General features: G+C 38.2%; 1 protein-coding gene across 1 annotated transcript in view; it reads left to right on the plus strand.

Moving 5' to 3' along the window:
- LOC144970355 (uncharacterized) overlaps positions 1 to 14,227 on the plus strand; it is a 162,496-nt gene that overhangs the window by 129,823 nt on the left and 18,446 nt on the right. Inside the window, 6 exon segments of the mRNA XM_078909906.1 lie at positions 5,640 to 5,758; positions 7,412 to 7,537; positions 8,080 to 8,295; positions 8,759 to 8,984; positions 9,353 to 9,555; positions 10,053 to 10,173. Coding sequence (XP_078766032.1) covers positions 5,640 to 5,758; positions 7,412 to 7,537; positions 8,080 to 8,295; positions 8,759 to 8,984; positions 9,353 to 9,555; positions 10,053 to 10,173 — 1,011 coding nt within the window.

Below are 14,227 nucleotides of genomic sequence, written 5' to 3' on the forward strand. Positions count from 1 at the left end.
TCTTAAGAGTAAGACGTTTGTGTAGTCTACCTACAAAGTCTCGCGTTATCCTATTTAGAAAATGAGAGTTTTTATATTTATACAGCACAATATCCACTCGAAGTCTCAAAGCGCTTTACAACAACAATTATTTAAATTGACTTGCGACTTGCGAATGTGTACCGTCATTCTCAGAACCATTCACTACTTTTCTACCCCCCCCCCCCCCCCCCCCCCCCCCCCCACACACACACCCAACCTGAAACGTAAGCAACAGAGACGTGTGCTAGGGTTCGTATTAGTGCTGGGTCGAGTTTGAAACGATCAAATCGAGCGGGTTTTCGATCGAGTCCTCTAAAATCGAGTCGGTTTCGAGCGGGTTTCGAGTCAGTGACGTCATCGAGCAGTGATTCGTTTGAAAAAAAAAAAAATACGAGCATCTCGTTTGCCACAGGAAACTTCACATACCCCTCCCTCTCTTATGTCTGTGGCTGGCTTGACTGCAGCTGGTTATGATGGGGGCTGCCAGATGGCCAAGTTCAAAATTGGTTACTAAGAAACGCTTTTCTATTATTATTCATTTTTTAAAAAAATCTTTTATTTTTAAAAAAATGAAAAGATAAGTTTATCCAACTGTAGTCGATTGTTTTGTTAATCAAAACCAATGAGTTTTTCAAGGGAGTCAGAATGCTTGTGGTCTTTGGCTATTTGGGGTCAATTTGACTACTTGGGCAAGAAGAAATCTGGCTGTCTGGCAGCCTTGATTATGATCGTCGTCGCATCACACACACACACACACACACACACACGCCATCAGTTGTTGATGGTGAAGGGTTGAGACCCCCCCCCCCCCCCTCCCACACCACCATCATCCCGCTGTCACCTTAACATTTCATATTTATTTCGCGCCAAAAGTTGTCGGCCGCCCCCACCTCCCATAATTTGTCACTGGTCGTCATCGCCTCTTGTGTGTGCGGGAAAAGGTCGTGCCTTTCATTTCATTATTTGAAAAATAAATGAACAAGAATGGTGTGTTTTTATTAGGTAGGTAGATAATAATAATATTTAGCAGGTTCCACACCCAGACACCAACGGATTGCCCGGACACGATGATAACGATGCCGACGACAATGGATGACGATGATGATGATGATGATTATCGTGTTTCTGTTTTAAAAAAATGAAATACTTTAGCAGGTTCCACCCCCACCCCCCCACACGGATAGACCGGACCCGAAGATGATGATTGTGTATTGCTGGCTGTTACGGCTGTGATGAGGATGATGATAATGATGATGATGACGATGGCGCAGATGGTGATTATTTGTTCGGTCGCTCAGTGGTACGGTGTCTCTTGTCACAAAATCAAGCCTTGTCAATGGCCGAATGAGTGACAGTGATTGTTGAAAATTGTGATCCAGACGTTAAGTCCGTGTGTAAGGCACTTGACTCAGGTGTGAATGTATTCTTATCTTATAAGCAATGACGGGTATTGTAAAGAGCTTTAATACAAAAAGACTCCAAACAGCGATCGGTACCTACTGTACGAAATGGATGTATGGTCGATATGGTGTGCCGGAGGAATAAATTAAATTGAATATTGTGAAATTCATTGAGTATGGTAAATCCTTGGAAATGCGCTTTGAACTAATACACCTAGACAACTCCGATTCCAATATAAACGACTGATTAATGTTCCCATATATAAACTATAGTTAGCTGAAAATCTTTCTTTGTCGGGACTCCAAAAGTATGGAACGAATTAGACAAAGAAATCAAAGGGGTCTTTTTTAGGAGCACTGATTGATTTTAGATTGATTATTACATTGGAATGTGTTGATATTTATTTTATTCCTTATTATTAGGGTGGTGGTGGTGGTGGTGGTGGTGGTGATGATGATGATCCCGCTGATATGATGGTGATGATAAATAAATTAAACATAATTCCCTTTATTCATCCCATAGGGGAGATTCGTCTTTCGGGTCTATTCTAAGGGAAGACTGGAATAACCCAAGCGACAGCCGCAGTGCAGCGCCGCAAATTTAGTTAGGGCAAGGTGACTTGCTCAAGACCACTCAGCGGCGGGTGATCGAACTCGGTACCTTTCGGGTGCCAACCAAAGACCGTACCGCTGCCCCTGATGATGATGATGATGATGATGATGATGATGATGATGATGGGAACTAACAAAGAATACACAGGCATCTAAAATTGAAACATTCCATATTCAAAGCTAATGTTTTACTTTTAAAAATTGATCTTTACAATATCCACTAAATGTGATCAAAGCGCTTTGTAAAGGGGTCCCTGGTCAACAGCAACATTTAATATGTAGGACGGGACATGCCGCCTGTTAGGCGATATTACAATTTTTCAGACAAAGACAACGCTGTTAACGGCCAGGTACTCATTTTACACCTGAGTACGGTGAGAGAATGTGAGTAAAGAGCCTTGTCCAAAGACTCAACTATGCACCGAGCGCGAGGCTCGAACCCAGGACTTTCCGATCCGAACGCGGGTGTCATACGTCTAGACCATTATAATGCACTAGACCCATGGCCGACTAGAGTACTATAGGTACGTCATGACTAGACCACATAGCCGCACTACTGTAGGAGTGTTCATTGATAGATGGATGCGTGTGTGTCATAGAAATAGCCTTAGTGTGTGTGTGTGTGTGTGTGTGTGTGTGTGTGTGTGTGTGATAGTCAAACTTGAGTAGGTTTAATGAAGACTTGTCACACACGCGTGATACACCTATACGAATTTCCCTGCCACCCAGACACACTAACATCTGACAAGGAGTGAGGGCTGTGGAAGAACCACAGACTACCGTGTGCAAACGTTGGCGATTGGTATCGGATGGCAAACTGTGATCGTTTGAATTTGAAATGATTCGAAACACTCGTTACCCCTCCGCTCGCTCGGATCCTGATCGTCTCAAGCTCGTCTCACGTGTCAAGATCGTCTCAAGCTCGTCTCAAGCTCACAACCCGCCTGATCGTTTTAGTGACTCGATCGTTTTACTGACTCGCTCTTCCGGCATTGAGATCGGACACTGACTCGTTGACGCTGACTCGATCGTCGATCGGGTAAAAGCGATCAAATAACCCAACACTAGTTCGTATCGTTAATGTATTAGATAGGCAGACAAATTGACCGAAAACAGACATGCATACTTACAGACAGACAGAAACAGTCAGGTTGATAGATATATAGATAGATAGATAGATAAGACAGGTGGTTAGACAGACAGACATTTAAACATACATACATACAGACAGACAGATAGATAGACAAATAGATAGACTGATATATCTAGGTAGTAGATAGATAGATAGATAGATAGATAGATAGATAGAAATAGAGAGATAGATAGATTAGAGAGAGAGAGAGAGAGAGAGAGAGAGAGAGACAGAGAGAGAGAGAGAGAGAGAGAGAGAGAGGTAGGGAGAGAGACACACACACACAGAGAGAGAGAGAGAGAGAGAGAGAGAGAGAGAGAGAGAGAGAGAGAGAGAGAGAGAGAGAGAGAGAGAGAGATCATTGGGGTGGAGGTGAAATCTAATCTAACTGAAATTATTGACAAGGCCCGGTGATTGAATGATAATGCTATACACACAAGACACCGACTCAATGTCAGGAATCTTATCCAAACAAAAGCCTGATAAAATTGTCAAATTGTATTTTGTGATGATATCGTTTCTTTTCTTTCTTTTTCTTTTATAAATTTATTAACTAATTAATTTTTTTTTCTTTTTTGGTTTTGGTTTTATTTTTTTTTTTAAAAGAAAAAAGGAATTCATGATCGATTTTAGTTGAGATTATAGTTACGATGTTGAAGATTTGATTTCTTAAAATTGGAATTTACTCGTTTTCCTACGGAACTTTTGCCATCAGGTAGTATGAATAATAATATAAATGTATATCAACCGTTCATAGGTGACCTTGGAAAAATTAACAGAAACACGGAGACTTGGGTTAATTTTTTAAAATGTTTTATTAGGACATAATTTCTTTCTTGATAAAATGTAAATTTCACAGTTTTGGTCTGTTAAACTTCAAAATTCCTTTATTATTATTATTATTATTATTATTATCAGGGGCGGTTGCTGGCTGTTTATTTAAGGCGGCATGGATCGAAAACATTATCTCACTGTACTCAGGTGTAAAATGAGTAGGTACCTGACCAGAAGCAGTGTTGATTATGTTGGAGGAAAATGTTATCTCGCCCAACAGGCACCATGTCTCGTCTTCATGTTGCTTTTGGCTTAGTAGCCCTTTTTAAGTGTCTTCAGCTCACTTAGCGGAAATTGCTCAATATCAATGTTCTAGTGGGTTTATTTTTTTAGAATGTGTGTATATTGTGTGTAAAAATAAAATGGGGAGGGGGGGGGGGGGCATGTGTGGTTTGAATTTTGAAGAGATATACTCACATAAGTGGCATTTACGACGGGCATATATTATGTAAAAGAGGTCCATTTGTCGATTTTCCTCTACAGAAAAAAATTGTATAACATCCGATCATTGAAGTCTATGGATCCTTTCATTGTTGTTTCGGTATGGATTGCGATACACGTCTGTTCATTGAGATTTGTGAATATCATTTTTTTAAAAAAGAACAACATGACAACAGCAATTAGACTGCCATATAAATTTCTTCCTTCGAATATCAACTGTGATAACGGTCATTAATAGAAGGAATAGAAAATCCAACCTCAATGCACTTCTTATCTACTCCAAAGACAATAACATAACTAATAACTACAAATTGAACTGTTGTGTGTGTCGGGATAATGGACTGGGAATCTTATTTATAGCATCATGGGGCTCTACTCGGTGAATGATTTGTGTAATATTCTTATTGATGATTAACATCCATTTGAGGAAAACGAATAGCATAAGATCTATATTTATTGTCATTTTCTTCATCCGTATGGTTTGATTACAACAAACCTGTTCTTTCAATGATAAAATTGATATGGTTTTGATTTCTCCCAAGTCAGGCCTCAAGGTGTGCAAAATTAAATTTGCCGGCCTGACCTAGTTATTTTAGCAGTCAAGAGTTTCAGTTGTTTCTGGTGGGAAGTGGATAGCCGTGGTTTTAAACAGAAGAAAACAAGTCTTTTATATAAAATGCTTGGGCGGCCTGTTGACTTTTTGGCTCATGGTAGCCCCCATACCCCACCCTCAGCTCATTGTCGCACGTCATCTCGCCTCGCGTGGGGCAACAAGAAAAAGAGAGCCGTCCGTGATGACGCACAACCTTCGTACAGTAGTTACAGGTACCAATCATGGCAAGTAAGACAGGAGAGATGCGCGAGTGTTAACGAAAATCAGCATAGGCAAAAATTGAGACAAAAAGCAGTATCTGCTAAATTTGAAAATTATAGGGCGGCACAAAACAACTTTGCTCAATAGACCGACCGCCAGTGATTATTATTTATTTTTTTTGCAACGTGCACATTTTTACAGGTCTGTAATGGACAATATTTTGCGTTGGTTTGAGAGTATTTCCATTACAGTAATGAGACCATAACAAATTGAGTTATTAGACCTGAAAATAAGCACACTCTCTTTTTTTGGTATCTGGTTTACCCCAGTCACATTTCCTCAATCACATTTTAATTATTATTTTTTTTTTCCTTTTCAAACACAGTTCTCTCGGAGCAGAAGGCAGGGATCCAGAAGGAGGCTGGAGAGTTACGTAACAACCTGAGGGAGGTGGAGAAAGCCAGACTGGAGGCCAGACGGGAACTCCAGGAACTTCGCCGTCAGGTGAGCACCGCATTTTGATTATCCCTATCAGGGTGAACTGAATTTCTTTCACATTTTAATTGTCTTCAATGGTTACAGAGGAGGAGGAGGAGGAGGAAGAGGAGGAGGAGAAGAAGAAGAGAAGAAGAAGAAGAAGAAGAAGGAAGAAGAAGAAGAAGAAGAAGAAGAAGAAGAAGAAGAAGAAGAAGAAGAAGAAGAAGAAGAAGAAGAAGAAGAAGACGGGAATGATTTAAAAACCAAAATAAATAAATAAATAAATAAATAAATAAATAAATAAATAAATTCGGAAACAGTAAAAAATAAATAAAATAACCAGCAACCCCCCCCCCCCCCCCCCCCCAAAATAAAAATTGAAAAAAAAAAAGAAGGAAAACAGACAATTTAAAAAAACCAAAAAAAAACGAAACAAACAAAAAAGATAAAATATGAATAATACAATAAAAAAATAAAAACCAAAACACAAGAAAAAAAAAAAAAAGAAGAACGATGGCACTGTGTAACCCTGAGCAGTAACAAGATCGAGATATGAAATGACAATAAATTTTCAAGTGGTATAATGTTACGTCTCCCTGTTCAATACATTATTCTCTTTCTTAGTTTTATCTTCGTGTTCACAATTCAATTGACAATCGTTTTGTTTTTAAATACATATCATGGCTGTTCGAGAGCATCTAGTGTATAAATCATTGTCACAGTAATAATAATAAAAAGATTGAAAATTATTGAACATTTTATATATATTAGCCATAATTACGAGCCTATATTCACTTCTTTTTTATGTTCATTTTATCAAGTTCATATCGTGACATGACAGGTTTCACTTGCGAATTTCTTTTGGCAATGTGTGTAAAGTAATTTTTGTAAAATATTTTGTGTGTCCCCCCCCCCCCCCCTTCTCTCTCTGTCTCTCTGTCTTTCACTCTCCATCTCTCTCTCTTTTATTTTGGTCAATGGGAAAGAAGGGAAATACAAACCACTCCTGCAAACTCTAGCTCATACCCCAATTCCGAATTGGGTTTACAAATGAAGAATCACGTGACTGTCAGTTCATGTTTTACTTAATTTAAACAACTTATGGTTATGTTCATCATCCTATCCAGCAGAATTGAGAGAGTATTAATTTATTTTCTGCGTAAGGTGGCATTATTTTGTATTAAGTGCTTTACCCAAATATGCTTGCGGTGCCATTAATTTGTGTTAAGTGCTTTACCGACCCGAAGATAAATGACAAAATGCACGGCTCAAAAATTGCACAAGTAGATTTTTATTCTCTTTGTTGCCCGTTGGTACTGACCACCTTTGTTCCTACTCGTTCTTGAGTTTCATTAATAAGTCTAGGGACTGAATAGCTCAGATGTTAGAACATTTAACTTGTTCATGAAGGATCTGGAGTTGAGTTAGCAATACTGTATTTTTTTAAATATCCTCACCCACCTATCCATGAAGCAGTGATTTTCTAGCTCTGTCAAGTATTATATCTGGAAAGATTAACTGCTCCTTGAACCCTATGAAATGGAAAGTTTGATTACATATGGCCTGCTGAGAAAATGCAGTGTGAAAAAGTGACAATTGCTGCAATATATAGTACCTTTATTTATCTATTTATTTATTTATAATTTGTTTATTTATTTGTTAAATTTATTTATCTACTAGGTGAAGATGCTGGATGGTGAACGAAGCAAGATGGGCAAAGAAGTCCAAGAACTTCAAGCAAGAGTTGCCAGAGATGAGGAGAAGGAGGAAGAAGCCAGGAAGACTTCTTTCGACCTCAAACAGAAGGTGAGGTTCTTTATGTCTGTTCTTTATTTATGACTTATCACATACTTTTTCTAAAGCATTAAATTTCATTTGAAATGGAAAAAAATATACACCTATTCAAAAAGGTTGTGTTATAAAGCATTATATTTATCAAACTTGGCTCCCATTCTTTTCATGGAGAGACCTGAGTAAATTCCAGATATTACTTCTGAAGCTCAAAAAAGTATTTAACTGTGATTTTGTTAAAAATGAAAGCTTGGGTCGACGGTTTAAGTTTTCCCCATTGCAAGAATTGAGATCAACAATAAATGTGACTCAAGTTCGCTAAAGTTAACGTTTGACCATACTGTTGATAAAGTTTAACCTCAAAACATTTTTATCATTTGTCTTGGAACTGAAGCAGTCTTTGAACTGGATCATTATTCTTTACTATACTTTTCTTGCCAAGAATATTAGGGTGATGCTCATGTTAATTTCAATTATTTTGGGACATGTGTCACAAGTATCTAATTAATGTTTGTAAAGCAGGAGGTAGTTAATCAAATGTTTCTTCCAACATTCAGGTGGTTGAAACTGAGGCGTCTCGTGAGGCCCTGCGTAAAGACCTGTCCAACCTTCAGCGAAAGATGGCTGAGTTGATCGAGGAGGCCCGCATGAAGGAGAAGGACTACCAATTGGCCTTGGAGGACAGCAGGAGGTCTGAGAGGAAATTGGATGACACTAGAAGGAATCTGGAGATGGTTCTGGAAAACACCAATGCTGAAGCTGGTGAACTTAAGGTTAGTTTGGTCTTTGATTGATGAAGCACTCCATTGATATATTTTACACTCTTAAGTTGTCATGATTCACTTATTTTTATAAATCATTCATTGACTCGAATCGATTGATTGATGATTGATTGCTTGATTATTTAGTTGAATCATTCATTCATCTTGCACTCATATTAATTCATAATAAGTAAATCATCATTTAATGCACTCAATAATTCAATAAGATAATACACGTTTTAGTGTAGGAACTTCTCCCAATTTTCATAACCAACAATGTTTTTGCTGTAAGTTGGGCTCTTTTGATTGGAACAATATTTAGAATGACAGAAATCTTTGTGTAATTGGGTTGAAATTCAAGTCTTTGAAGCATCACTTTCATGGCTTATAATTATTCATAATTTTGTTTTATTTGAAGACTAATTTAAGTATGATTAAATGAAAATTAACATTCTTGATCTTCAAATCTTTCCAGTTGAGACTGAGTGGTGCTGAGGGACGAGTAAGTGCCCTTGAGACTACCCTGGCTCGCCTTGAGGGTGCCAAACGTGATGTGGAATTCAAGCTCAGCTCCATTGTGTCCAGTCTCCGTCGTACCATTGGATTCAGAATGGATCGCCCACGCTCCAAGAGTCCTGGAGGAATTCTGAGGTCAAGGAGTCCATCTCCTAAGAGGTCCAGACCAACATCACCAGCTAAAGGTGAGATGGCAAACGTTACTTGAAGCTTGAAAAGAAACAATGGATGAAAACTATGCTTAATGTATATACAATTTAATCATCAAAAACAAATTGTATGATCATTTTGGGTTTTTGTCTGATTAACAAAATGTTGAAAAATAGTGAATTTGAAATGTCACAATTAGTTTACCATCTACTTTTTACATAAACTGACTGACTCAGGTGAAGTGAAGTTAATTGTCATTGCTCAATTTCCTTTCACATTTTCCAAACACATCTTTTCACTTTAACTGTTAAAAAATCTTTTTGATATCTACCTCCATATCTCCTTTTCAAATTAATTTTTTTTATTATTGTAATGAAGTCAATTTTTCCCCCCACTCATACAGGATTTGACAACACCTACACTACAACAGCTGAGGGTCAGGGTAGCCCCATTCCACGCACCGGCTCTCCAATCCGCGCTGGAAGCCCTTTCAGGAGCCGTAGCATGAGCCCTGGACGTATTGACTGCTCTGACGTGGACCCAGAGGCTGTAAGAATGGCTCTCAGGGACTTCATGACTCAACTTGCTGGTGCCGAACGTGAAAGGGTAAGTGTTGCCAAATTTGGAGTGAAGACTTTAGTAATTGACTTAGAGCAATACAAGACTCATTGCCCCAATATGGTGTTATCTCTGAGTGAACCTAATGTTAAATCTTATGAACTTTTTGTAAATTTTATACTTTTTTAAATTGAAAAATAGAATAAACTGAAAAACAAACAAACAAAACACCTCTTCAAATTTGTTATATATGCTCATAATATTGTGCTTCAGATATATTTATTCTAGTTACTGTGAAATATTAACAGATTGACACTCTAAGTCCTTAATTTTACTGTTTTGTTGACTTTGCAGTTTTGTAAAGGTAAAAGATGAGGCTTTTTCTACTCCTATATTGTTCTTAAATCAACAACAAAAGAAGCATTGTTATAGCCAATTTCAATTTATTATAGACTGAATCACTGGTTCTCTTTCTCTAAAGTCCATTTCATTGCATTATTTTTTTTGTGTGTAAATGACGTAAAGTTTATCTGCTCCATTCACAGGACGATGCCCTGGTCCAAGTCCGAAGTCTGACTGCTCAGTTCAAGGACATGGAAGAAGAGAGAGATAGAGTGGACAACAGGCTCAAGATGCTACAGAGGTCCTTGGGAGAGGCAGAAGAGGGTAAGTAGAGGATATTCTTGCATGGATGATAAATATCTGAAAAGATTTTGGTTAGGTAAGTGGGAAGATGTAATGATGAACAAAACAAAACAAGAAAAATGAGGTTTTATATAGCGCAATATCCACTAAATGTGCTCAAAGCGCTTTACAAGGGGTCATTGACCAACAGCAACACGTAACGTGTAGAATGAAACATGACGCCTGTTAGGCGATATTACAATTTTTTTCTGACCGAGACCGCTGTTAACGGCCAGGTACTCATTTTACACCTGAGTATGGTGAAAGAATGTGAGTAAAGAGCTTTTTCCAAGGACTCAACTATGCACCGAGCGAGGCTTGCACCCAGGACCGTCTGATCCGAAAGCGAGTGTCATACCACAAGGCCTCATAGCTGCATAAAGGCATGTGAAAGGGGGTACTCCTGGTTGAGAGAGAAAGAGAAACAGAGTAAGCAAAAAGTTCAAGATTCAAGAGATGATCTTGGGTTTGTCAAAGAGTGTGAGGGGGGAGGTTATGAAAGGGAGGGAAGAAATGATCAGTTGAGGATAGATGGATGGATGGATGAATGTCTACAAAAGTCCTTGAGAGACAGAACGGGTGTGGGAGGAGGGGTGACTAGAAGGTGCTATGCGATTTGAGTGAATATTAATTTTGTAGATAGATGAAGAGTTGGATGAATAATGGATCGATTGGACGGAAGTGAGAGACACAGAGAGAGAGAGAGAGAGAGAGAGAGAGAGAGAGAGAGAGAGAGAGAGAGAGAGAGAGGTGTATCTGGTTGTCATGTACTTGTATTAAAGTCAAGCGACATTGAGCCATTTCAAGGACAAGATAGATGAGGATTCGCAAAACTCCCCCCCCCCCCCCCCCCCCCCCCCCCCCCCCCACTTGGAATTTTGTCATTGATTGAGGCGCTTACGGATATTGCCCCTCTCCTACCCTCAGCTTTGAATGAGAGCCGAAATTGAAAAAGTGCTGGTTCAAAAGGGCACCTCACTGGTGATAAGAATATGGCCTATTGTAGGCATAAAATTTAGCGCTATGAAGTGCATTTTGAATGGGGAAATCCGTGAATACAAGCTATACAAACGCTCATTATTTTAATAGTTACTAAACTAACAAAATCAATTTTCATGAAATTTAGTTTTTCGGTTCTTTTGCCTAGAGGTTTCCACAACAGTATTTTAGAAGAAGGTATCCAATAAAGAGAGTTGACGCGTTATGATTTGCCATCCATAATTAAGCTTAGTTTTCACACACACACACACACACACACACACACACACACACACAACACAACACAACACACACTCACACACATACACACACATACAACACAACACACACACACACAACACAACACACACACACACATACATACATATAAACAGAGAGGACAAAAGTGCTTTAGATGATCCACATAGTTTCACATGAAGCCATGATAATAGCAGGAAAATCAGTATTATTATCTCTATTCTCTATTGCTCTATTTTAAAAAAAAGAGAAATCGCCGTGTACAAATGGAATTCTCAGATTCTAAAGCATTTATTTTGGTTTGATTTTTCAAGAGAGAAAAAAAATAATACAACAGTTAACACTAAGTAAACATTTTGCCTATATTATTCCTTAGGCGTGTTTGGACCCGCGATGATATTTAATCGATTCCTTCACGTAACGTTTTTTAGTGCAGTGAATTTGACACCCTTAAATATTTCATGATCTTAGCTTCACACATTTTCAAGAACCGCTACAAAGATCATGATTGTTTCTTTCTTTTATTTTAGATCGGCGACCCCGGGGTGGGGGAGGGGGAGGGGTGTATATGTGGTACCGGTAACGGAGGCCTACCTTGTCTCGATTTGCAATGAATTCAAACGACACTGAGCGTGGCCAGTATTCGGATGGGTGACAGCTAAAGCAGACTGTTGTCTAAGTCACATTCTTGTCTTAGGTGTTTTACATACTATGTATTACTCCACATATTGACGGATTTTTCCCAAGCTGTTAGGACATAAGGGGCATCAAACACGGGTCGTACAGCGTAAGATGAAAATTTAGTTGCTTATGGCCCCCTGGCGAATTGTATAACTTGTGGATTATCGCGAAAATATGGAAATGCGTTATTTGATTGTGCATTTAAAAAATAATACTTTAAAAAAACGCATCAAATATTGGATGAAAGGGTTACGAAACATGCAGACTGAAGTCGACAAATGATTACCTCCAAGTATTAAGCCTCCTGTTAATATTTTTTATTACCATTCTCGTGAAGTACAATACCTCTTAATACAAATATATTTTTTTGTCATGTGCATGATCTGAAAAAAAAAATCACAACCAGTGTTCATAGTGCTATAAACACACATTTTCATGGAAAGTTTTGTGTACGAATCCTTATTGAAATAATTCGATTTTTAACCCCACTGCCTCGTAATTTCAAGCTGTCGGTAAACGTTGCCCAATCGATCGCATTCACCAATTGCTCGTCTTATCTCGTCTCATGCTTCTCTCTGAACTCTCTTGTTCTATGCTCCTCTCTCTCTCCCCCCCCTTCCCCTCGATCTTCCATACCCACTTAATCGTCCATTTTATCATCCTTTAACTCCTTGTTTGTTTTAGATTTTAGTACTATTGTTGACAATATAATACTATATAGTATTCATATTAACTTAATCCAACCCCCTAATTAATCCTTTTTTATGATGAAAATTCAATAGACACTTGACAGTAACCGGGGGGATCGGAATGGGGATCGTAAAATTCCACGGGTGTCTCCATTCTTGTACAAACACAACGGCCATTCAGGTGAATGGGGACACAGAGATTAGATTGTTTCAGGATTTTTCCCGCCCGGCCCGGCCCAGCCCGATCAATCAATCACCAATCACATACAAGGGTTATAGCCGAGAACGTTATGGGAAAGTAAGGAGGGAGCCGTCACTATTTGTCGCTTTTATTTTAGAAAGCAAGGCAAAGTTGCCATTCTGTGGCACCTATAATATCCATCAAATTTCCAAATTTCTCTTTGGCTCATTTCACTTTTCCAGCACAAATGAGTTTATTGGAGGGAAAAACATTAGAGATACAAGGAAACGTTTGAATTTACTTGAATATAATTGGACGTCTGATAACCGGACGCAGTTAAGTGCTAGATTTAACATATCTAGTTGTAATCGGGAATATTTTGCGTTGGTTTGAGAGTATTTCAATTACAGCATTAAGCCCATAACAATTTGGATTATCAGACCTGCAAATTAGTATATCTACCTCGGTTTGAACCAATAAATTTGTCGCTATAATGTAACTGATTTTTTTTAATGGGGCTAGATATAGATAAAGTAAATACTGTGCAATTAAATAAGTTTTGCCTTTTAAGAAAAAGGATTTAATAGTATCTATAAATTTACTACGGAGCTTGGACATGCATGAAATTGTTTCGTAAACTCTTCATGTATCATATTGTAAATGGTCAATTTAGAAGAAAAAAAGACATATTAATATTATCTTACATTTTGCGTTGAAAGTTGGGTGTGGAGGGGATCTAAACACTGAGTATTTATTAATTATGAATTAGACGATAGCATGTCTCTTAAATTGACAACTAACTGTGTCCGTTAGCTTCTCTGTCCGGTCCGGTCTCATTGCCATACGGTTCTTATATTGGTGTCACAATATGGCGGACTGATGATAGTTTTGCTTTGAAAATATTACGTCAAGCTCCATTTCTCTCTATTACTCAACGTCGATTACACATTACCACATACGGTGCCAATAGAAAAAAAATGTTTGATGTGTGCCAATATTTTTGCCAGCTGAGAATTAGTGACACACTTTCATTCTAATTTCACTGGCTATACAAATGTGTCAGCGAATGTGATCGATCTCCTGTGTTAACTGTGCTTGATCACCGTAATGGATATTTAGCTGCTTGACATTACATTAATAAACACGTATTGAAAATGATGATGTGATAGTATAACCATATCAGTGATGTTTCGTGTGATTTCAATACTTGATTTTGAATTTAATATTTAAATTAAGTATGGTGTTTTCA

The sequence above is a fragment of the Berghia stephanieae genome, chromosome 4, assembly GCF_034508935.2.
Source record: "Berghia stephanieae isolate SIO BIC M18660-M18661 chromosome 4, UCSD_Bste_1.3, whole genome shotgun sequence".
NCBI classification, from domain to species: Eukaryota; Metazoa; Mollusca; class Gastropoda; order Nudibranchia; family Aeolidiidae; genus Berghia; species Berghia stephanieae.